This window comes from Haplochromis burtoni, unplaced genomic scaffold, assembly GCF_018398535.1.
Source record: "Haplochromis burtoni strain Fernald_Lab_line unplaced genomic scaffold, NCSU_Asbu1 Contig_152, whole genome shotgun sequence".
NCBI lineage: Eukaryota > Metazoa > Chordata > Actinopteri > Cichliformes > Cichlidae > Haplochromis > Haplochromis burtoni.
The window spans coordinates 536,354-562,514 of NW_024582513.1; the positions used below are offsets into that span (position 1 = coordinate 536,354).

The 26,161-nt window shown below is 41.7% G+C and overlaps 1 protein-coding gene across 2 annotated transcripts; it reads left to right on the forward strand.

The window, feature by feature from the left end:
• Window positions 1-24,785, forward strand: slc8a4a (solute carrier family 8 member 4a). Of its 2 annotated transcripts, none has more exons than XM_014336679.2 (9): window positions 1-969; window positions 1,331-1,406; window positions 3,918-5,333; window positions 5,480-5,997; window positions 14,695-14,801; window positions 16,267-16,385; window positions 18,605-18,704; window positions 20,092-20,364; window positions 22,974-24,785. In XM_014336679.2, exons 3-9 carry the CDS (start codon window positions 3,993-3,995, stop codon window positions 23,351-23,353), a joined length of 2,838 nt encoding a protein of 945 aa, XP_014192165.1. In that variant the 5' UTR covers window positions 1-969; window positions 1,331-1,406; window positions 3,918-3,992; the 3' UTR covers window positions 23,354-24,785. The 2 variants fall into 2 exon arrangements, with proteins under 2 accessions (XP_014192165.1, XP_014192166.1); XM_014336680.2 differs by having other exon boundaries at window positions 1,336-1,406.
• The last annotated feature ends 1,376 nt before the right edge of the window (window positions 24,786-26,161 follow it).

Consider the following 26,161-nt stretch of genomic DNA (forward strand, 5'->3'; position numbering starts at 1 on the left):
TACGGGCAGATACATCTGGGATTTCGGAGTGTCAAAAACGAAGATCAGCTCTCTATCTTCTAGCTTACAGCAGGTTTTTTTGTGCTGATGGGCAACCAAGATAATGAGCAAACATTCTAAAGGGTTTCTGATGGAAATGATCATTAATCCTGGTCTCCTGATGCGCAGTCAGGAGGACCAGCCGTGCGTGTAGCGCTGCTTCTGAACGTCTCCCCTCCCCTGTTTCTGCAGTGTTACTGTTTTCCCTTTCTCGCTCGTCGTTTCTTGTGCCAGTGCTGCCCACCGCGAGAGTAAGACAAGACTTCCATTCCACACCACACTCACACTCCTCTTTCTTGTGTGCCACCATCCCTCTGCTTGATATCCATCTTGTCCTGATCCGCGTACTGTGTGGTTTGCGTCCTCTCAATCCTTCACCATTCATTCACGCCCACTCTCATGTGCAGCCCTGTTTGGTTCCTTGCGTTATCCAGCTCAGGCAGAAGAGCGGGGGAATTTTTTGCACTCAGTTTATTTTTCGGAAATAGAAAACACAATTAAATTCTCTCTTTTTTAAATGAATACTTTCTAAGATCTTGTTGTTGTTTTTTTGGACTGGTGTAATTTAATTTATTATTTTACGCATCAACACGCAGTCAGGAAAGGATAAAGCTGAAAGCGCCTTGTGGTTTTTGAATAATTTACTTAGCTTTGCGGAGGGTGTCGCGGTGGTGGAACAATGGGAATTTAATGAGGGGAACTATTCCGGCTGTGTTAAGTTTGCTGAGGTAGGGTACTTGTCAAAGAAAAAGGAGAGAGAAAGAAAACAAGCACCGGGGAAAGCTACGCGTCATTTCCAAGACACCAGCAACAAGCCAACACCATTACACCAGCCTGCCGTGTGAATGGCACACGGGGTGTCTTCCTCTGTTGAACTGGTGCAGGGTAGCCACGCTGTGACCAGGATCCAACTGAGATTCTGGGCTTTCCGTGAGTATCAGTGGGGCAGCTGTGCGCACCAAATGGACCGGTCTGTTTGTCCCTCATGCTCAGCGTACTGATCATTTAATAGGCTCTATTTTTTTCTTTTTCCCTTTTTATTCTACCTCTGTAATATCATTTACCTAGCCGTCTCAGAATCTGTTTCTAACTTAGCGTTTTGAATTGTTTCGAATCTGCAACAGCGGTGTTTTGTGTTTTTGTGCTGCTACTGGCTCACATTTATGGCTTTTTTTCCTTTTTTTTTTAAAGCTTCTCAAAATTCTCCGATGTGGAACACTCGTTACTTTCATGATGGTTTTAAAAACGGACTTTGTGGTATGCTCGTTTAAGATAAGCTGTATTTCCACAGAGCAGCATGAAAGATAAGTTCATCTCCTGAGGCTAGAACTTCCACTCTGGGTTGACTCACAGACAGCTGCATCCAGGTGAGTAATATAGTTTCTCACAATGTTTAAAATAGGAACTATAACTACAAGCTAAACAAAAAAAAAGAAAGAAAAGAAAGAAAAGAAACTAAGCAAGCCCCTGCATGCGAATTTTTCTTGACCCCCATTATATTAGACTCTTAGACTACCAGCTGCATGTAAATCCAGTAACACTTGTCTTAGTGCTTAGACTGATGAGTGTGCTTTGAGCTCAAAACAACATCTCGAGAAACTCCGGATTCTTTTCATTTTCTTCCACGTTTCTGTTCTGTTTTCCTTTTGTTTATGAATTCTAATGACTTTTCCTTCCTTAAATAGCAGAGATGACATTTATGAGGCGTCTCAATACAAACTGAGTGTGCCACCATTTGAAAAGCGCACACGCTTACACACAAAACAAGTGCAGGCATCAAAGTGTGAGTCATTATGTGTTTACTTGCCAACCCTGGACCTTTGCTTAGCAAACAAGAACATGTTTGAGGATTAATTTAATTTGGGTCTGCTTTTTTTTTAAAGGCTTGGATAATTATGGAATTATTGAAGGTTAGTAACTCTGTTAGATGGAAAGTGGCATCATGCTGGGTTTGCCAGTAGTTGGTAAAGTCTTCATGTTGCACTCGGGCTTTTAATTGCAAACATGTTAGAAATCAGCAGATCAGAGAACTGTAGTTTTGCACTGGATACTTGCACACTTTGAATAGATGTAATGTGACGAAGGTGAGGAGATTTCAGAGTGTGTGCTTGTGTTGACTAAAAAATTAAAACATCTGTATTCTTAAGGGGAAATGAATAATATGCTTCAGTATCTCATTTACTTGTTGCTGCCTGGCGACTTTAGTGAGGAAAACATATCACTAAATACTGCACAGAACAGAAAGAGACATTTTTTCTCTATAGTTTTCCTGCATTTCCACCAGTCGGAGATCTTGCTTTTGCCATAGAAACATCACCCACTCAAAATTTGTGCAGGATTGTGTGCCAGATGAAAGCAACGTATTAATTAAATCTGCTTTCGAAAGTGAAGGAATCAGTGATGATATCAATATGTGATTTCACATAACAGTAATGAGGGATATTTCATTCAGTCCGAAAAAAAGACTGTTTCATTGTCCCTGATTGGAGCTGCCTGTTGCAGGAGTCGCTGTCCATGGTGCTGAACTCACTCGCTCAATCTGATCAGCAGACAGGTGTCGGGCTGTTGCTGTTGTTGTTGCACAAATACAATCTGTTAGTCACTTATTTATGAGCTAACAGCAGAAAGACAGAAAAAAAACTGACGGCTTAATTCCTGCATCTGTGCTGCACCACTTCACCCTGAAATGTAGCCTTGATGGAAACCGTGCTCTCCTGTTATGCAGGTCAGATTGGAGAATGCTGCCTTTCACTGCTGCATGTCAATGAGAGCAGGTGCCAAACATGCAGCTTTGCCAGACTGCTTCTGCTGTAGGTGTGCAACCTATTTCTGAGACAAGGATGGTCTTTAAATTTTCATTAGAAAACACCAGACACATTACTAGACATCTTTCCCTCTCCTCTTTTTTCACAGATGTTAATCCTTTGAAGAGTTTAGCACAGTACTCCCTGAAATGTCTATTCAGGCCATTAAGATACTGCTGGTGGTGGTGGTGGGGGGGGCACTGGGGAATTGTTTTTACTTGTCCCCTGATGCCGTTTCCATTGCTTATGTAAAATTTTAAACTAAATTAAACTAAGCTAAACGGCAGATTGGCTGATCTCAGTGGTAGCCCGCATCTGTGGATTTCTCAGCTGATACCCATCTAAGCGTCAGTCTGGTTAATTTCATATAACACATGGTATTAAAGCTGCTTCAGCCAGCCCACGAGTTGCTGTGCATATGCATGCTGCTTTGCAACCCCACTCCACCCTGTCATGCTCTGTCTGACTTAATCAGAGAAACTATGTTGGCAAATATAAATTACTGCATGTGGAATGGATTCTTTTAGGTAAGGTGGTGATGATTGAATTGCACTCAGGCATCCAGCTTTATATTTCATACTAGACCTGAGAAGTGTGTTGGACTCTCTAGACACTAGAGCTGTTCCTCCTTTAAATCATCCTATAATATATGTACCAGTAGGGCTACCTAAGAACAACTGCTCCTTTCTTGTTATTCTCGTTGCCAGTGGATATTATTTTTGGACTCCCATCTAACTCGACAGTACCGGGTGGACTGAGTCAGTTTTTCCCTCGATACTACAGGTGCAAAGGGTAACATTTTCACTGCGGTTTAGCACAGAATGACCACATTATATGTGTGGGAGTCGTACAGGGTAGTTCAATACCAGTGACTCAACGATTAGTAGGTGCCAATATTTCTGGCTCTCTAAACTCGGACCAACGAAACTGATGGATCCCACATCATTTGCATACAAAAGAGCACTTTTGTGGTGCCATATTGGGGTTATTTTGAGAATATAACTGAATAATGAACATCTGACATGTGGCTTTCTCATCCACCAGGCAAATTTCTTTTTTTTCCCTGTCTTTCAGAGGTTCATGCGAACCTTCACATGTCACGTGCACTGATCTCTAGCATTAGAAGACTCAAAGCATCACCACACCATCATGTTTCTACACAAGCGTATCTTGAACTGCTCTCCACCTGCCACCCCATGCATGTTCATCTCTCTTCTGCTGGTTCTCCTCCCGGGAGTCACCCGGTTCTCCTACGGCAGCAGGGATGATGACATCGGCAGCAGCCCAGGCAACTGCTCCAGTGATGACAACTGCTCCGAGGGCGTGGTGCTGCCCATGTGGAATCCCCAGAACCCCGCAGTGGGTGACAAGGTGGCACGTGCCATTGTTTACTTTGCCGCTCTCATATACATGTTCCTGGGCATGTCCATCATCGCCGACCGGTTCATGTCTTCTATCGAGGTCATCACCTCTCAAGAAAAGGAGATCACCATCAAGAAGCCTAATGGTGAGACAACAACAACCACTGTGCGCATCTGGAATGAAACGGTCTCCAACCTGACCCTGATGGCCCTGGGCTCCTCGGCACCAGAGATCCTGCTGTCTGTCATCGAAGTGGTCGGCCATAACTTTGAAGCGGGAGCTCTGGGTCCCAGCACCATCGTGGGCAGTGCTGCTTTCAACATGTTCATCATCATTGCTCTCTGTGTCTATGTGGTGCCAGAAAATGAAACCCGCAAGATAAAACACCTGCGGGTGTTTTTTGTCACCGGAGCCTGGAGCATATTCGCCTACATCTGGCTGTATCTCATCCTGTCAGTGTTTTCCCCCGGAGAAGTGCAAGTCTGGGAAGCAGTCCTGACCTTCCTCTTCTTCCCTCTGTGCGTTCTGCAAGCCTGGATCGCAGACCGCCGCCTGCTCTTCTACAAGTACGTCCACAAGCGCTACCGAGCCGACAAGACCCGCGGCATTATCATCGAGTCAGAGGGAGATGCCATGTTCACTAAAATGGACTTGGAGATGGATGGACAGGGTGTGAACTCTCACACTCACCCCAAAGAGGCTCTGGATGGGATGCTGGAGGGCGTGGAGGATAGTGGTGGGATGAGTGCGGAACAAGATCAAGAAGAAGAGGCCCGCAGGGAGATGGCTCGTACTCTAAAAGAGCTAAAACAGAGGCACCCAGATAAGGACATGGAGCAGCTCATCGAGATGGCCAACTATCAAGTGCTGGTCCAGCAGCAGAAGAGCAGGGCCTTTTATCGCATTCAAGCTACGCGCATGATGATCGGAGCGGGGAACATCCTGAAAAAGCATGCAGCTGACCAGGCCAGGAAGGTGGTGAGCTGTCACGAGGCCAGCGGGCAAGAGGAAGATCCTAACACTATCTACCTGCAGTTTGAAGACTCTCATTATCAGTGCTTTGAGAACTGCGGCTCACTAAAGCTGACCGTGAGTCGGCACGGAGGAGAAAGTGGCTGCACTGTCAAGGTGAGGGGGGAAAGCACAGATATTGCAAATGCTCAAGGTCAATTTTAAATCACCTTTAACTGCCTGAGGCATAAAGTATTAATATTAATATTTTTATTACAACTCCAGCCACTACATATTTGATGAAATTTTTTTTCCCTGCACAGGTGGAATACCGGACGGAGGACGGGACTGCCAATGCAGGTTCAGACTACGAGTTTGCTGAGGGCACGTTGGTCTTCAAGCCTGGCGAGACAACCAAAGAGTTCACTGTTGGCGTGATCGACGATGACATTTTTGAAGAGGACGAGCACTTCTACGTACGCCTCAGCAACCCGCGCATCGTGCACAGAGCCGAGGTCTCAGTCCTGGAGCCGAGCTCCATCACCTCCAGCAACAGCATGGTGGGCCTTCCCTCCCATATTCCTCCAAAGGCGGCACTGGGCAATCCTCACATCGCCACCGTCACCATCTATGACGACGACCACGCTGGCATCTTTACGTTTGAGAGCAACTCCACAAGGGTCAGCGAGAGCGTTGGCAACATGCAGGTGAAGGTTCACAGGACATCCGGGGCACGGGGAAAAGTGGCTGTGCCCTACCACACTGTCGAGGGGACCGCCAAAGCAGGGGAGGACTACGAAGAGGTGTCCGGCAAGCTGGAGTTTCAGAACGATGAGACCATGTGAGTGCCAGTTCCTCTTGTTCATCACTTGATTAAACATCACCGCCCACACATTGGTACATTAAACTGTCCTGCTAGATTACTGTAAGTTATCTATTCTGGTAACGAATGAAAGGCCTATTTTTATGACTCACAGATACGTTTGCTCGGCGAAGTTTAGCTCTTTTCGCAGGGACAATGTGGGAGGATAAGAGAATATAATTGTGCGGCAGATAATGAAAGATCGTGGAGATTTAAAAGAACAAGAAAAAGGAGGAGAAGAGGAAGATGAAACCCAGAAACAGTTTCCTGTGAATGAATTAAATGCAGCCTGTTGGGATTTCTGTGGAAGTTCTGTTGAAGCTCATTGTAATGCACAACACTAAAGACTTCCCTGTGGAAAACAAAGGAAGCCCACACGAGCAACAGAGTAGAACAGGGGGGAAAAATCAGACAGGTGACTTGCACGGCAGCTACTAAAACAGGTGCATGCACTGGAGCCCGTGTGGTTATTTTAGTTAAAGCATTCGTGGATGCGCCAGCAGAGATGAGGAGAGAAAAAGATGAGGGAGGCAGAGTGCAGAGAGCGAGGGAGTGAGAGAGCGCTGGAAGAGTGATGTTTTTCCAGCTTTTCTTTCTTTCTTTTTTTTTTCACTTGAACGCTGTTTGAAAGGGCTGGCTGAATGATGAGTACACTTGTAGTGTTTGCTTTATGACGAGATGAGCAAAAGACCTGGCAGTTACACAGAACGGTTATGTTTTTTTTTTTTAATTTCTTACTTTAAAAAAAGAAAGAAAATGCCCTCAACCGTACCGAGCTCATTACAAAATGATTTACTGCACGGCAAAGGACGAAACAAAGGAATCAAATGTGTCAGATGCATCCGTCTGCGCGAGGCTCGTGCGTAGGTGTATTGTGTAGGTTGGCCGAGTGGGAGGAAAGGCAGGTGAATACATGGTGTCAAAGAAAACGCAGATCTCCCTATTTGTCTTTCTTCTTTTTTTTGCCTCGCAGCGCAGGTGAAATTTGAATATACTGCTCTGTTTTTAGCAGTTTCCTCGCGCACAATCTATGCTTTTTCTCCTTTTTATGCATCAGTCTTTGTGTATAATTAAGGCCGTATTAGAGTGCTGAATCTGCTTTAAACCCACATCAAGCAACATGTCGCTCCAAAGGGGAACTAAAAAGAGCTTCTTGAGCATCCAAAGCAATTAAAGAGAGTGAAGAGGGGTTAAAGGGGTCCCAAAAGTTCCCCTCATAGCGCAGTCAGCTACAGAGGCTGCAGTTAATGAGTCAATAGTGTATAACAATGTGAAATGAGAGGCAGGCAGCTGGCATCTGCATTCAAATGGAGACCGAGCAGTAGATACAGTCCTCACCTACTGAGCTAAGACTGTGCTCATTCGACTGTAGAAAGCTGACAGTGAAAGTACACTTCATAATATCTGGAGTCATGCTTCCCTTAACAGTCGATGTGCAGCAGTGGAGAGAACTGGGGGTGTGACTGTGGAGAGTGGGATCCAGTGGGGCAGGACAGTTTGTTATCAGAAAACAGATGAAAAGAAAACCCAGACCCAGCAGAAAAAAAATGCCAAAGCAGTGTTCAGCTACTCCTGTCCTCCTCGGAATAGCAAGCGAGGACTTAAAGGGGAATGCGGGAGTACTTTGATCATAGGTGGGAAAGGTTTGACTCAGATCTTGAATCGAAATTGCCAGGTCGAGCAGCTGACTTATCTTTTAAGCTGAATCTAAATGAGTTTTCTAATATTGCTGCTGGAAATGCGCTCATCTCTGCGTGCCACCCGAAGGTGTTAATGTTTGACTCTGATGCCGAGCCAAAAGTTCACCACTTTTGGAGAGCTTAAGTCGAAGACTGCCAGGCCAGATTGTGCTCCTCTTTACGCAGCGTGTGAATTCTTTATGCCAGTCAGTCCCGTTAAAAGATGTAGGTGAAATGGCATCATCTTGAAGCGTCGCCGTCGTTGTATGCGTCTATTTGTTTCTCCGAGCCTATAAACTCACACCCTCTCTGTGTTAAATGCACGTCTGCGCTCATTACTGCTCAGCAGGCTGCCAAAGTTCATCGTTCAAAACCGAGCTGGCTTTTCATACCCGAGTGTTTCCCCGCTTGTTCGCGACAAAGAGATGACACTCGGCGACGGTCCTCTGGGCACCTCTGTGTTTGCGTGTTTGTTACAGGGTCTCAAGCTTTGTGTGTCTTTGTGCTCACGTACATCTGTCTTCCCCCGTCAATATTTGAGCATGCAGAGGAGCAAAAGAGGAAGCCAAGTTTTTAAGCTTTTGTTGCGGAGCCAGGAGGAGCAGTTTAAAATCTAGGCATGCATATAAATAATAATTTACCATTGAAATTCTGCTCTGCAGTAAATAAATTATGATGTACAGACACAAACCTGAGCCAAAATAAACAAGCTGACATCAAGCGCCATTTTACATTCTGTGTTTATGGATTAGAGGAAGATCTGCAATAGACCCTTTGATGCTCGTATGTAGCATAATCTCATATCTGTTCTCGTTAGTGCCTCAAATATGCGCCTCTATGCACTAGTTGAGTCTGAAGTGGATAATGGGGGCAGTTACATAAGCTAAGATAAAACAGATAGAAGGGGATCACTTTTGAAAAGAAAATCAATACACTGATATTCTTTATCGCTCACGCCTGAGGTGCTCGAGCTCGATGACATACAGAACTTCCTGAAAGACACACAGATTCAGGGCTTGGTAACATTAACACAAAACATTTGCAGACCAATGTTTACATATTATAGCTGTTTAATGTAACTTGGAGGTAGTCTCAAAAATATGTGGAAAAACCAGCAATGTAGGCTACTCTTGTTTATGTTTGGGCTGTTAGCCTTTAGCTTAGCAACGAAGAAGACAGAAGCTATAACTAAATAACTTTTTTATGGCATTTTTCCTTTATTGATAAGAAAGTGTAGACAGCATACAGGAAAACAGGAATTGCTTTGGGCGGACTCAGACCCCTGGCGTAACCTCTGGCATGCAGCTTCTTTATAAATCCTCATTTAAAAGAATGAAAACATCCAACTGCAGTTATTGCTTATCCTGTCCCTTCAAATCAACTTTTCAAGCAGCCACAGAGCTAATCACATATTAGCCTTCCTGCTTCCATGTCACAAAGGACGGCACTGTTTGTCAATCAGTGCACCACCATAATTCACTGTGAAATTTCTTGACTTTTAATGGATAATAGACATTTGTGATCCCCAGTGGATGAAACATCTCAATGTGTTTTGTACTGGGGTCAAATATTGTACAGACAAACAGTCATGGTTCTCGGAGGATGGATCCTAATGTCTTTGATGGCCTAACGTTTTCTCTTGTGCTGATATGAGGTTAACATTTGTATCTCTGAGCGTAATATCTCTGCAATTAGTGCTACGAAATTAGGTCCACCAGTTAATGCTCACCTCTAGAGGAACAGTAATGAAGTGATAGCATCCCTCTGGTCAAAATCCTTCCCAAAGCCAACCGTGCTTTACATTTATTGCAAATTAGCAAGCGAACATACTAAATTGAGATAGTGAACATGCTACACAGTACACCTGAGGAGAATCAGCGTGTTGTCCTGCTGACATTAAAATTTACCACTGAGCTTAAATTCAGGGGAGCAGCTAACACGGCTGCAGGGTAGAAATGAATTTCAAATTCTCCTCGTCCCACTTGTCTCTCCCTGTGCTTATTAGTTCAGACCATTCTCCATTATGTTGCCACACATTTTTGCAAGTACAAGTTATCAGTGGTGGAATAATTTGTTATTATCAATGTCAGAACGGGTTTCTTTCTGTAGAAATTTTCTCTGCATAATAACCCAACAACACAGTGGAGACACAGTAATGTAATGTAATGCAGCTGCTTTCTGTTTATAATAAGCTACACTGCAGCCTCTCTGGAGCTGGCTGAGATTCAATATCTTGCTCAAGGACACTTCAGCACTGTAGGCAGATGCTGACATGCCACTTTGATTCATGGCTCTTTAAATGAACGGAGGTGCTAGGTCCAGCTGTGGATTTTGACACACTGTCATGCATTCACTCAGTCTCCCTGCCGGCTTAATTTTTGTCAGGGTCTCGGGAGGGCAGAAGCTTTCTTTTTTTTTTCTTTGCAGCAGGCAGAGGGTAGAAATTAGAGACACTCTCTCTGGCTACAGAGTGAACACAGTCATACCTGTGGGCAGTTTGGAGTCTCCGGGCCTCATGCCTTACTGTATATGCCTCTGGATTGTGGGAGGAAACTGGAGCATCCTTAAGGAACCGACAAAAAATGTGGAGGAGAGGGAACCTCCAAATAAAAACAGAACTACTTTAAGAGTCACAGACGATATGTATGATGCTTTCTTTCTATAGGTGACAATTATGACCAACCTCCTTTTTCTCATTTCTCTGGTTAAGTCAAACTAATCCTGATAATTAATTTACAAACAAGGCATACTTTTTTTAGCATTCAACATACTCTCAGTAAATGTAAGACAACTGCAAAAAGAGCCAGGCAGATGGAGAACAGATTACGGTTGTTGCAGATGGAGCAGAGATCAATCTTTAGAATGCATGCAATATTGTCTGTGTGACAGATGCAATTGGAGGTTTATACCAGTGCGGCTACTCAGAAACTTTCCCAGGAATTGAGCCAACCGGGCAGCAGAGATGGCTGATGGCTCCGCAGTGTAATGTGATATGGAGCAAGCCAAGGATTTACAGTGTTGATAAAATCCAATTGTGTCTGTAATAATCAGAGTTTACATTGACTTGCAGCGACAGGGCTCATAAAGCAGGACTGTGTGCTGTTTAGAAAATGTATTTTTAAACTGAACATTTTAAACCCAAGCGTACGAAGGAAATTATAAAGGACCACAAATTTTAAAAGATAACTTTACATTTTGGGAAATGTGCTAAAATAAAAAAGAACAACTATGATTTTGCAGGGAGTCCTATTCGTTGTAAATAACTGGCTCAGCATGAATATTGTACAGCTGTGGTCAAAGGTTTACATACTTACCATGACAAAAATGAGGACTATGATTAAAAGCCCAGACAAACATCAGACAGAATTATGTCAGAATTAGGCCAGAAGCTTGTTAATGGTTACCAAAAAAAATCTTGTTGATGTGCAACTTTCTAAGGGACATTTAACCAAATGTTAACGGGGGATATGATGCTTTTGACACTGTGTGGTTTAAAAAATATCTAATACTAATATAAATTCAAACTTGTGGACCCAATTCTTTTTTCTTTTGTTTTTTCAAACTCATTATAGATGTGTGCTGTATAAATTTCACTATGAACAAAGAACAGTTTAAAAAAATCATCAAAAGCCCAAAAGTATAATGAAGTTCATATAAAATGATGAGTATCTGTAAGTTTAAGATGAAATCCACAAACTTACGTTTTTACATCATCTAAACTGACGTGCGAGAACTGTGTTGTTAGCTGTAGACTGGGCTCAGCTAGGCTAGCTGTTTCCCTCCATCCAGACTACATGCTAAGCTAAGTCGACTGCTTGCTATTCTACTTTAATAATTTGAGTGCAGACATTAAACTGTCATCAATTTTCATTTTCAGCAAGAACACAAAATTGCGTTTTTTTTTTTAAAATGTGAGACTATTCCTTTAACGTATTTAGCTAGTTAGCGGGTGTCTGACTTAGTTTACTTTAGCTAACTTTTTTAGCTAAATCAGCTAAATTGTGATTATTTTTACCTACAGTGAAGATGAAGGCAGAACTTCATTGATTTCATATTTTGATTAGTTTACATGTTTTCATTGGTAGTCATTTACGTGCTGGAAACATTTAAAATTAAAAATGCATCACTTCATCATCTGAACTGCTTTTGGGTGGTGATGAGAGACAAAACCACTCACACTCTCAGCCATAGACAGTTTAGAACCAGTCAGTCTAACAAGTGTGTCTTTGGATTGAGGGAGAAAACTGCATCACCAGGACTAAAACTCAGTAGGCACAGGGGGGGGGAAACGCAAATTCTACGCAGAAATGTGGCAGCATACATTCTTGCTGCAGGTCAGAGTCTCTAACGACAGAACCACTGTGCGCATGAAAATTAAAAATGTGAAATATGTTCTTAAGCTTTGGGCTTTTAAGGCGTTTGAAAAGAATCTGCAACTTTCAAACTCTGGTGGTACGATTTTCTTTGAAGAATTGAAGCATAAATTCAGCTTGAATAGATTTTATTTTGTGTGTGAGTATTGCAAGCTGCCCTGTTGTCATCCGTTCTCGTAAAGTATAACCAAACTTTTGAGCGTTTGAGCCGCTTACGTGTTTCCTGCCAGGTAAATGACGCTCCGCAACGTGGTGACGTCATTCGGGGCGACTGGAATCGATAAGAGAATCGTTTGCAAAAATGGCAAAGAATTCCAAGGAATTGAAACAGTGGGAACCGGTTCTCAACAAGAACCGGTTTTCGATACCCATCCCTAGTTAAGAATGACAAGAGTGAGATCCTGTTCATCAGAGGCTTCACATTATAAGCAAGCTGCATAGAAAAAAAGATCTGGAAAGTGAAATCTCAGCAGAGAATGTTAAGTGACGGCTGTGTGCAGACAGGAATAGGACCCAAGGTGCAGACTCCAGAGACAAACTTAAACCGAAACAGCTTTAATGCTGAACTCAAACATAACATAACTGGAAAAAATCAAATTAAACTAACACCGGTGGACTGACAAAACACACAGCAAAATAAACGGTAGATTGCAACACGGACACAGAGAAACACAGGGCTTAAATACACAGAGGGAGCAATCAGGGAAAGGGCAACAGGAGTGAGACACAGCTGGGGCAAATCAGGCCTAACGAGACAAAGGAAGCAAACCAGACACATTAACATGAGACATGGACTTTCAAAGTAAAACAGGAAACATAACAGAGACTGAACAAAAGACACAGACTCACATGCAGTCACTACAACAGAGGTAGCTTTTATATCAGAACATTCTCCTCATCTCTGCCTCCAGTGGCTTTTGAGATTGCTGTGTGTTAGGCCTCAGTTACACCAACCTAATACAGACTGTGAAGCAGCACTTTGCCACCAGTTTCTCCTAGCGACAGCAAACAACCTACCACACGCACCAACCAGCCAGGGGAATACACATTTTTCTCTGGTGACCAGTGGTTTCCAGATGGTTGCAGACTAGTGTGCAGGACTGGAGTGTAGCAATAATTAAATCATCCGTTCTTCCATTCGTAACTGTCTTTTCTTTAGCAAGCACTGCTTGTCTTTAGCCACTCAGTTTTGCTTGGTTTATTTGCGCTGCTAATGCTTTTGAAATACTAACAAAGGTATTACTGATTCAAGTAAAATATTTTTTTTTAAAAAGAGGGATGGAACTACTTTACGTGAAGGACCAACTCACCGAAACTAAGAAAGGAGGAGAACTAATCTCACCACAGCTGTTTTTTAGTCTGTTTTGAAAAGTCACTTTTGATTTTCTCGCGTTTTGCATTATCACCCACCTCTTTTTGTCTGAAATCAGTGCAAATGAGCTTCAAACTGTGGCAGCAGTTTAGAGTTAGACTGCCAGCTAATCAGCCCGATGCATTAAATGAACCCGGGCCCCTGCTGCTTCTCGACAGCCTTTAATTTCTCGTTTGGATTTTAGTGGAAAATGTAAATGTTCGTCTGTATATTCTGCTTATCTAGGTACGCTACGGCAAGACAAACAGTGTCTGCCTAAAATGTGATGTAATGTCAAAATGGCTGCTACATTAGCACAATCCACAGCAGCAGAGCCTTCACATTTTATTTCAAGGCCCCGGCACGGCGATTCAAAGCAAATATACCATGCACACAAACTCTTTTGTTCCTGTTGCGAGGTCTCCAGGCTGCGCTTCACGTTGCTCCCACTGGCATGACTTAGCCTGACATTAGACAGCCAGTGACGTATCGTTGCTGTTTAAAATAAACTTCTTCTTCCTCAGCAAGCAAAAGCTCTTCATGCGTGTTGTCAAACCCTGAGTGTATATGTGTAGACAGAAATAGATAGCCACCCACATATCATTAGGGAGATGGAGGGAGAGGGAGAGAGAGAGACTGGCTGTGACAGTGTGGGCGAACGAAGAGGGCTGAAGAAAATATGTCGGTCACAGTTTGACAAAGCAGCCTCACGTTTTTGAGCTCTCGGATTTAAGAGCACAAACTATATATATATGTCTTATCATGAGTCCCTGTGTAGATAGGTGACATAATTTCCACAGAGACAAAGGTAATAATTCAATTCCTCATGACTTCTAACTTGAGTGTGTGGGAGGGGTGTGGGCTATTTCGCTTTAGTTGTGCTCTAATGGAATTAATGGTGCAGAAGGAGTCCGCCCTCTTGTGGGGTGTTAGGAAAATTTATATTTTAGTCTTTTTTTTCTTCGTAGTGTTCGGCAGCGCATGATATTTGTCAATTTGGGGGAAATGTTGAGCTTCCACCTTCTTATCTAACAGATCTGTTTCATGATTCACTGTGTAGGCAGTCTACCTCTTAGCTACTCTGGTTTTATTTGAATGTGTACGAAAGCATAGTCTCAGCATTGGAAGCTGCTCTTACCTGCCTGGGATCTATTTTGAGCGTGTTTAGATAACAGAGGGTTACTGCAGGTTGACTCATACGGGCAGCTACTTTTATTTCCCCTAAACAAAGCTAATCCGCTTCTCCTTGTTCCCCTGACCCCTCGACCTTTAGGAAATTGCTGAATGTGAAGATCATTGATGATGAGGAGTACGAGAAAAACAAGACATTCACAATTGTGTTGGAGGAGCCCATACTGCTGGAGGTGGGACAGAGACACGGTGAGTGGATGACATCACTGTGTGCTACATGTGCAGAGTGATATGTCACTCTATTTGGTGGCTTGAGATAAATGTGTGCACTAAATGCTTGGATTAATGCAGATTAAACCTTACAGCACAACTAATCTCAAACTTCCTCATCAGGCCTTATTCATGAAGACTGAAAGTCTAATTGATGTACTTAAAATTGCTCAGGGTTAGAGTAAAAATGTCATTGTATTTCATCAATGTTATTTTTGAGAGCTTTTACAGTCAATCATTCAATTCAGTTCAATTTTATTTATATAGTGCAACAACAGCTGCTTCAAGGAGCTTTATATTGTAAGGTAAAGACCCTGTAATAATACAGAAAAAAACAATCAGATGACCCCTATAAGCAAGCACTTGGCGACAGTAATGGTAAATGGCCTGCATTTGTATAGCGCTTTTCTAGCCCCTAAGGACCCCAAAGCGCTTCACACTACATTCAGTCATTCACCCATTCACACACACATTCATGCCCTGGCGATGGCAAGCTACATTGTAGCCACAGCTGCCCTGGGGCACTGACAGAGGCGAGGCTGCCGGACACTGGCGCCACCAGGCCCTCTGACCACCACCAGTAGGCAAACATGGGGTTAGTATCTTGCCCAAGGATATTTGGCATGCAGCCAGGAGGCAGCCTGGGATCGAACCACCGACCTTCTGATTAGTGGCTGACCTGCTCTGCCACCTGAGCTACAGCCACCCCAGGAAAAGCTCCCTTTTAACAGGAAGGAGAAAAGACACACTGTGGAAGAGAGCTGTAATTACTGTGCAATAGCTGCTTTTGCAATTGCATGTTAAATTAAACTAACTAACATCAAAAAAGTACTTGTAATACAACTGTGTTCATATCACTCAGACTCTTTGCTAAATGTGATCATATTTTAATGACTGATGATTTGCAACCTAAAAGTACTGTGGATATATTAAAAATGTGATGTGTAGTCAGAAAATGTTTGGGAAAGTCCTGTTTATGAGACCTATTTATATTAATAACATATGATTCTGCTTATTATTTATTAAACATAATGACAATAAACACATACAAGAAATGATAAGCCAGTAATGAATGCAGAAAAAATATATCCCTGAAGTAAATTACTAAGTAGAGAATTCAAAACATAAATAACAGAATACATATTCACATAATCCACTATTATAAATAAAACCACTGACATAAATAAACCTAAATCCTCTATTCCAAGTACTTTTTATGCTCTTGATTAAATCTTGAGTATCAATATGCAGGCTGCCGTGTTTTATTTATTTCAATACGTGTCTCCCCAACATCTCTCGCGTTGGGTTTACCAATTATGATTGGCTGATCTGTCACTCAGAGTCACTGTAACGGACCGTAGCACACACAGAGGACTGACTTTCATTATCATCCAAGCACCATGTAGGAAATCCTGGATGATAGTTTATTCTTGTGCTGCCCTAGGTGACACTAATGACAACAAGACAGCAGTGGGTCCGGAGGACGTGTCAAAGATGGGCTGCCCATGTCTGGGAGAGCACACCAGGCTGGAGGTGGTCATTGAGGAGTCTTATGAATTCAAGGTAACACAAAATCAGCAGCTTCGTAACTCAGAGCCGACATGGACTGACTTTACAACATTAACCTGGAAAAATGCAGCGATTTCACTGATGTCACAGTATTTTGGGTTAATATATATTTTACTTTTGATGTGTGATAAATTATGCAACTCATTAATCTTCCAGTAGTTGTTTTCACGCATCATTCAGCTTGAATAGTCAGAGTTAAAGAATTTGTATCATTTGCCATAATGCAGAATTTATAGCAGTACTCCATCTGTTTTGTATTGATTAGTTGGGTGTTTTACAAGAGACAATAAATGGTAAGTGAACCGGTACTTAAATAGCACCTTTCTACTCGGTTTGAGCACTCAGAGCACTTTTTATTACAAGTTTTATTCACCCAGTTCCACACATATTCATACAACACTTTCATCTAAGCACTTTATCTAACGTCCACAGACACACTCACATGCCGATGGATGTGTTGAGGGCAACTCAGGGTTTAGTATCTTGCTGAAGGATACTTTGACATTTGGACTGGATGAGCAGTGGATCGATCTCAACTCGGGAAAAAGTACAAATTTTTTAAAAAGAAAGAAACTTCAGTTACCTTAACACAACATGATATTAGGCCCAAGTGGCAACCTCAGAAGCTGGACAAGGAAGCAAGCCAAAAACGTAGTGAAAAAAAATGCTGCTAATTCTGAAAACAAGCTCATTTCCAGAAACTCTCTTTAGAACAGAATTAAACAAATTTACAGCCCGGTAAGAAAAGGCACTGGGATGAGAGCTAAATTTGTGGTGCCAGTGCCATTTGGAGCTGAAAATCTGATTGATGAGAGAGTGGTGTGCTAATGTACTAGCTAACGCTAGCAACCTTGGTTAGCAAGTAGCATCCATAGATTATATGGCAGCAACAAAATGACCTGCTGATTATTTGTCCTGCTAATAAAATACTAATATGTCACTCACCAAATCTGGAGTTCTTGGATGAGCTGTAATAAACAACAGGCCATATTCTTTATCACATAGTTGTACACAAACATCAATATCGGCACAACTGTCAATCAACAAATGTTTGTGCTCCGCTGTAAGCCCTGCAGGTAGAATAATGCTCTTTTTACCTTGGAGGTCGAAGCTAGGCGTGGCTAGCTGAATGCATTTCAGTAGTAGTCAAAAAAGCAGGTGCTGCCTAACACAGAGAGAAGATTAATCCATCAATAGACTCTGTTCATGAATAGAGCCTAATCAGTGCTTATCTAGTGAGTGCACAACAGTAGTGGTGTAGATTACATGTTCCATCATTTACTACTATTTAGTAAGTAAGTACTGCCTATTTACAAGATGCCATGTTGGTGTTTTGAAACCACAAGTGGTGAGGAAGGGGCATATCTGACTGCGCCTCCACATGCTCATTAGCTAACAGCTATGAGCTGTATACAAGTGGCTAATCACTTTTTTTCAGTCCTGGAAAAGAAGTCTGTGTTAGCATTTTGTTTTTGTTTTTTTCATTACGGGAAATAATATTATGGTTCTAGGAACCTGTGGCTGTGCAATACACCTGTACAGCTAATAAATGTGTCATGCTATCATGCTAACAAAGCTAGCTAGCATCGGGTCTCCACTTTATGGTCACCTCTGGCAAATATAATTAAATAAATAAAGAATGTCCACTCAACAATAATCCAAAAAAACAATGACTGACATGTAGTGATGGCATTTTATTTTTGTGATCATGAAATAAATAACCCTCTGTTTGATGTGTAGTCTCCAGTCACAATCTGAGCTAACCCTTATCAGATAACTATGACATCATCGCCATTATACTTGTGCTGGAGCTACACAGATACCACAGATTCATACTGCAATCCTCTGCACAAGTAAACTGATCCTTCAGCTTAAAATGGGTGGTGCAGCGCTCTGAGACAATTTAGGAACATTTAAGCTGTAACATGATACCGCATTGATATTAACAGCTGCAGTTTTATGAGTTGGCTTGTGTTTCTTCACTGCTTTAAAGCAGCTTTATGCTCGCACACTCCCTTTCTCCTGGGGGCTACTGGGATTTTGTGCTCGCATCTGTTTTGGTGACTCACCATTGCTTCACACTGGGAGGACAGAAGCTGGTAATTGTATCTTGATTCACCACATAAGTGTCCCCAGTGTCATACAGCACTAAGATTGTACTGAGTATGTTATTCAGTGTGTGTTAATGCACCTTTCTTCTGCTTTCCTTGCAGAGCACAGTGGACAAGCTGATCAAGAAAACGAACCTGGCTCTTGTTGTAGGGAGCAGCAGCTGGAGAGAGCAGTTTGTTAGTGCCGTCACTGTCAGCGCAGGTAAGTCGCGGCGTCCTGAAATGTCTCATCTGTTCATCCCTCTGAAGGCAGTCCTGAAGAAGATTGAGCCTGCAGGCTGGATCCGGTCCACCAGCTGCCTGTTGTGCAGCACTCACTTAGATATGTCTTTAAAATAAGATTCAAAATGCTCCGTTTAAGATTGCATAAAGAAAAAAACATCCCCAGTTTAACGGAAAGGGTTGAAAGAGCGTACAAAAACAAATGCTATTTTAATTCATTTTTGATCATTCTGAGCTTATTTGCTTCATCCATTTAAATCCAGACAGTTTATTAAAAATGCATGATGAGGCTCATCATAAAAACTAAAAGGGCCGGCTCTTCCTCAACAATTAATGGCTCTGAAGCATTTATGACGATGTTTGTGGTATGGTGAATCTTTTTTTGGGGGTCTTTCCAAAGCTGTCTGTGAACCTTTTAGATCTGCACTAGTGCACAAATCATTGGGCTAAAAGCTCACTTAGACTCCTGTGATGTGTCATTTGGTTAACGTACTCTTTTCTTTATTTTCTCTCTCTTGCTGGATGGAGAAACTCAGATTTGCATTTGTAATGTGCATATTTAAGATAGAAAGTACACTTCCAGCATGTCTCTGATTTGAAAAGGATTGCTCAAAGATGCTGAAAGTTTTACTGATCTAAAATATGAAGATGAATATGATGACAAATTGGCACTAAATTTCTGAAAAGTCAGGATTTTTTAGTGCTCATTCACTTCCACAGTTTGGGTCTGAGCTTTATTATGAAAAATATGATGATATTATAAATTATAATGTAATCTCCTGCCCTCAGCGATGGCTGTCGCTGGAATGGTAGCTCTACTAATTGCTGTGCTTTGGTCGCACGATGACACATTTGTTTTTAAATGGTGTGACACTAACTACGAGCCCCCCGCATGTGTGTAGTGCACTGAATTGTGACAACTGCGATGACTGCTGTATTGAAGCCACTGTATTCCTGTCCTCCTGTGGTGTATTTGTTGCACGTCTTTCTTATCTAAGCACAACTGGTCCAAATCCCATTTGGCTTTAACAATGATTTCTTGGCTGTAGATAACAGGAGCAGTATAGAGCAGTCACAGAATGACTATGATAACAACGTGAATGGCCACATACCACAAAAGCAGCCATTGTCCAAACAATATCCACATTCACAGTTTCATCCAACAGCAGTGCATATTAAATCTTCTCTCCATTTTACAGTATCTGTAGAACATTTCCCAAAACTGTCAGTGTCTGAACAAACACAGTAACTGAAACTAAAATTATATCAATTTCATGGTGGCTTTACGGTGCTCTGTAAAGCCAAACAGTGGTCTAAATGAAGGTTGTGTTTCGCAGGCTTTCATGCATCTTTTCTGTCTTTGGTAGGTGACGACGATGAGGAGGAGAGCGGGGAGGAACGCTTGCCGTCCTGCTTTGATTACATTATGCACTTCCTGACAGTTTTCTGGAAGGTCCTCTTTGCTTTCGTCCCACCGACTGAATACTGGAACGGCTGGGCCTGCTTCTTTGTCTCTATTTCCCTCATTGGCGTTCTGACAGCTGTGACCGGGGACCTGGCCTCACATTTCGGCTGCACAGTCGGTCTCAAAGACTCGGTCACCGCAGTGGTGTTTGTGGCCCTCGGCACTTCTGTTCCAGGTGGGCATCTGTGCTTGTCGTTCAGTCCTACCAGCGGCCTTGTCCTGTGTCTCCTCTGGGCTTTTCCCCTGTGGCAGAAGCAGCTGCTTGTGTAACCTTTTCCCCCACCTGTGCTGTCAGAGGGATTCTCTCCAAAGCTCATGTCTTGGATATTAACAAGTTGTAAACAGAGAAAAAAAACCTTGTTTCGCTTGTTAGTTTCGCCCTAATTATAGTCCCATTTTGCTATTTCCTAAACACTAACACTGAACACAAAAAATGACTATGAAAATTAGGTTTTGGTTTAATAAACAAGGGTTGCCAACTCTCACGCTTTGAGACTCCATCTTATCCTCTCATGCTTCCCTAAAAAATCCCGTGCCAAATAAGAGAAAGCCATAGTTTTATGAGAACAATATTACACAAAAACAGTGTTATTTTCAGCTTTAAATAACTGCGTTTCACAAAAATCTGGGTTGATTCTGTTCATCTGGACGCAGCATTTTCAGTGGGAGAAACGTTTCGTCACTCATCCAAGTGACTTCTTCAGTCTCAGCTGACTGCAGCTTTCCCCAGCTTTATAAACAGTACATCGCACAATGACTGAAATTAGCCCACTGGACAAGGGGCTGTGAGGTTGCTAATCATTAATATGCAAATTGTCATGACCATTGATCAACAAACAGTGTTGGGAAGGTTACTTTTAAAATATATTCCACTACAGATTACAGGATACATGGCCCAAAATGTAGTTTGTAATGTATTCCGTTAAGTTATTCAATGTGAGTAACGTATTCTGAATACTTTGGATTACCTAATATATTGTCTTGCTTTTTACAACTACATGAATGTAATATTGCTGTGTGATTTATTACTGAAGGCTACTCGCCACCGAACTAACATTGTTAGCTAGCATTAGCTGAGGTTAGACTTGATGGATAGCATTAACAACCTGCTGGCTGCAAATAATCATGTGCAGTTCTGAAAGCAATACCAACTAGATTTTAAAATCTTAATATAAAATGAGTAACAGTAGGGTGGACATTAGGTAAGGCTGCAGTTTTTGCAGTGATCTAGTGTAGAAAACTATTTCTGTATCAGTAATATGTTTTCTTTCTGTCTGCTTTCAGAACTGCACGTGATTATTTGCAGCTAGCAGGTTGTAATGCAGCCTTCATTAATAGTAATAAATCACACAGCAATAGTACATCAAAGATACTGAAGTGGCACATAGCCCAGGTAGCTACCACAACTAATTTCGACGAATTTCCAAGTAAGAAATGAATTCTTGCCCGTGCACCGCTGGCTCTGTTGTGCTGGCTTTCGGTCCATTGTGTAACTGACGCCCCACCAACATTAACAGGACGCTTAGATAAAGCCTCTTATTGCGTGTGCTGTTTGGGTTTTCGGCAATGTGTGGAATTATGAACATTAGAGCAAAATTAGACCATTGATCAAAGCCCACTGATCAATGGCCATGAGTACCATTCACAGAGAGTGAATGGTACTCATGGCTGCAATCACGGCATTTTAAGATGGTGAAAGATGTACCCTTTAGAAAAAATGTGTCTCAACCCTTTGGGATTTACTTACCTGGATGATTGAGCATGCATCAAGACAATAACTGTTTACGACAATTTTGAAACACAACTAACATCACTTTAAATGTAAGTGTTGTTTTTAATACTTGAATGAAAACCCTTTTTAGTCAACGACTGGAAACATGGACATCACCTAATCCTGTGTTTCTTCCTTTGCATTATTCTGGCAGGCCTTTACTCCAGCCATCTCCAGCTGCTGCTTGTTTTTGAGTCTCTCTTTTTGAGTTTGTATCAGTAGTGATTCAAATGACTATCTTAATACAATGTTAATTTTATTATCTATTTATATTTATCTATTTATATTTATATCTGAGTATGATTTTTGTTTTCTTTGACAACCCTTTTTTCCAGGAAAGCCTAATCAGACTTTCATGTTTTTAAGTGTAACCAGAGGTTTGCACCTTGTTATTCTTGTCTTTGTATTTCCATTCCAAAAAGCATGTCTTGATTGTAGATTCATAAAATAATCCAGTTTTATACCTCCTATTGAGTGTTCTTGACAGAATCGATGAAACCAACCAAGAAATAACTTCTGCAATCATACACTTTAGTCTTCTGTAGTCTTTTGGGATGTGTGGTATTGCTGAGCTGAACAGTCCATTTATTCGTTGTAACCATGATCTAGTTTGTTGATTTGGCCACTCTTACAGCTTAGGCTGTGTTCCTAAGTTTTTCCTTTGAACTTTCAGCCTAATCATGGCCTTGTTGCACTTGCACGGACACTTTGGACTTAAATGCTAAGAGTTCCAGTCACAACTACTAAATCAACTCCAGATCTTTAATGGCTTAATTTGGTAAATATGCCTCATCTGGCCATGAAATTACTTGTAAGTCAATTATTTTTGAGCCTTTGAAATTGGGAAACTATATACAGTATAATAATGGCGGTACTTCCTAAATTAAGACTTGAATTTCCTTAAATACATGTAGTGCTTATTGTACAGTCCCTGGTGTTTGTGGCACCTGTACTCAGTCTGTGCACATTACTGATTACTTATATATATTTGCCTATTTCTCTCTCTTTTACAGACACTTTTGCAAGTAAGGTGGCTGCCATCCAGGATCAATATGCTGACGCCTCTATTGGAAATGTGACGGGCAGCAATGCGGTCAACGTGTTCTTAGGCATCGGAGTGGCGTGGACCATTGCAGCAGTTTACTGGCACACCAAAGGCAAGGTGTTCAAAGTGAACCCGGGGTCCCTGGCCTTCTCTGTCACCCTCTTCACCATCATGGCACTGGTGTGCGTGCTGGTGCTGCTCTACCGCCGACGTCCCACCGTGTCTGGAGGAGAGCTCGGTGGCCCACGGACAGCCAAGCTTCTCACCTTCTTCCTCTTCCTCTCTCTCTGGTTCATCTACATCCTGTTGTCCTCCTTGGAGGCATACTGCCACGTGCCTGGCTTCTGAAACAGAGGGAAAGGCACAGACACAAGTCCTTTCCTTGTTTTTACAATTTACTGAACGTGTTTTCTCTCCGTTTTTGTCTATTTTCACAAAGGTTTATAACTATTTGTATCATTAGTTATTATTAATACGGCACAGTATCTGACTGACTCTGATTCTTTGGACTTTGGTACTTTGCTTCCACCTATGCTGTGAAGGATAGCTTTAGCCACTGAAAATGAAGCTCTCTTGACTTTATTCCTTTTTTGAAATATTATATCACATGACACATTTATCTAATCATTTCTATCACCATAAATTATATTCTGCCACTTGATGCATACAGACAGCTTTTGGCATTGGATCCTTTCTCTCTCTGTTTGTAGATGTTAAGAAAGCACAAGATTGAAGAAAACGTCTAGAAGAATTCTCCTTTTTGGCCTTTGTTATATAGCGGAAACTTAAAGATGGTGCATGGGACGGCATTACATAGTACTTGGCATTTACATTAAGTGGAAGACAGAAGTGACCAGTAAAACATATTTGTGAGATGATATTTATTACTTAGTCTGTACAATTATTCATTGTATATCATGTAAAAGATGAACATTGTGCGTGAGAGTGTTGTGAAAGGTGTGCTTAGTTTTGCACGTTATCAGATAACAACAGTTTCTTGGTAATATATTTTAAAGTACTGTATGTAATATTTTGACATGGGTGTTGATGTGTTGATGTGTTTGTGTACATGTGAATCACAGCTGTATCATACTCTATTCACTGCCTGGTGCACTGTCATGTTTGACATAGCCAAGATTTTTTTGGAAAAATAGCCTTTTTTTTAAGCCAACCTGGAGCAGAGTGCCTGCTTTTAATTGTACAAATACTTTAAGCACATTTATGATTTTTGTGTATGCGTGTGTGTAGGTGGTGAGTGTGTGCTCCTTTGCACTCCAGCACAAATTGTCAAAAAGCATGGCACTGTCTCCATTTTGACTCCACAAAATGGTACGGGGTGGTTTGTTGGTAACAGAAGAGAAACAGAATTTGAATATGGATATTAAAAGGACTGCAGTTTTCTTATCTGTCATGCTGACACTGTGAACATTATTCAACAATATCTCTTTTAGGAAAAGCACAGCAGAGAGCAAACGGGCTCTTTTAAATGAGAGTGGAGTACACTGTATCATATCGCAATCACCAAACAAGTCCATCATTTGACATGGAAAATGTGCTAAAAGAGAAGACATGTACAGTGTGTCCCGAGAGTGTCTCCTTGTGTTGCACCGCAGTTGATACTGAAATCTGTTTTTTATTTAACCTAGAATCTGTAGAGCCATATTTATTGTAACAGTATAATAGTAGAGGTATTTATATGATCGATTTTAGTTTTATTGATATGCACGTTTAATGTATAAAAAAAAGTGGAAATAAATGTTGCTCATTTATTATGCCGTTAGACGCCTTGTCATCTTAATTTAACTTTTTGAACGATGGTTTAGATTATACAAACCAAGCAGGTCGTCAATGACTCTCACAAACTACTCTTAATAAAGTTAAAAGTACAGTCAGCTAGAGACTAGCCAAAGAGTTAGCATGCTAAAGTAAAGTCAAAGAAAGCCTTTAGGCATTCATGTGATGTGGAGAGAAATTTTAATTCATGTCTGTACAGTCAGGCTCCAATTATGAGGGATGACACCTGTGTTTTATCATCGGAGAAGTGGAGTCTATCACCATATAAGCAAAAATGCAAATAAGAAAGACAAGACAGCTAGCATCTGGAAAAAATAATCATTACTGACTTCTAGCTTCATCTCCTGAACTAAAGTGAGGGCTTTAACACATGAAAACATGCACAAACATGCTTATTTATTCCCGATATTGTCAGCAGATTAGACATATAACCATCCTGTCTCTGGACAGCTGACAACGAGAGCAAACTGGGCTCTCTGTCCTGGTTGTTGTGTCCCTGGGCAAGACACTTTACCCTACCGCCTACTGGTGTTGGCCAGAGGGGCCGATGGCACGATATGGCAGTCTGCCCCAGGGCAACCGTAGCTTGCCTCCACCAGTGTATGAATGTGAGAGTGAATGAATAGTGGCATTGTAAAGCGCTTTGGGTGTCTTGAAAAGCGCTATATAAATCCAATCCATTATTATTATTATTAACAACAACTGGTTATAAGCTAACATGATGCCAGCTAATGTTAGGCTCCTAAAAATCACGCTTTGAATGTGATAAATAGTTTATTCACTAAGTGTCCAAGTCCAACAATGTTTGGTGTTTTACTTTGTTTTACAATGTTTTACTGATGCCAACTAACAGCAACTAACAGCAGCTAACAGCAGCTAACAGCTGCAAAAACAACCGTATTTACCGACAGAAAAGCACAGGATATCTTCAACTCACCTTAGTGTGGTTGTTATTGGTCAATTTCATTGACTCATCAACTCATATTGAAACTCTTTTTTTTTCAGATTTTTACAGCTTCCTCCAAAGTAAATACATGTGGACACCCAGCATATTGAGAAGCTACACTCACTACAGATGAATTGTTTGTCCTACAGAGGCCGCCAACAGAACTCAGTTGACAGCAATCTACAATTGACTAAAATATGGTGGTGAGATTTTACACACTATAACTTTAAGACATTACCTTTAGACAATGAGCGTAGATGTATTCAGAACTTTCCAGTTAGCATCAATTTTAAAAAGGCCCCTGCATGTTTTTCATATGTGCTAAACTACATGTCGGGACACAGTCTGCAAGTACATGACTGGCCTGTTTGGCATTGTTGACGTCCTACTGTGCATGTCTAACTACTTTTTCACTG

Bases quoted from the DNA above. Each gene is read 5' to 3' on its own strand.
- slc8a4a (XM_014336679.2), top strand. From the start codon at position 3,993: ATGTTTCTACACAAGCGTATCTTGAACTGCTCTCCACCTGCCACCCCA. The intron at 5,334-5,479 runs GTGAGGGGGGAA...TTCCCTGCACAG, and splicing joins AAAGTGGCTGCACTGTCAAG to GTGGAATACCGGACGGAGGA. The intron at 18,705-20,091 runs GTAAGTCGCGGC...TGTCTTTGGTAG, and splicing joins TGCCGTCACTGTCAGCGCAG to GTGACGACGATGAGGAGGAG.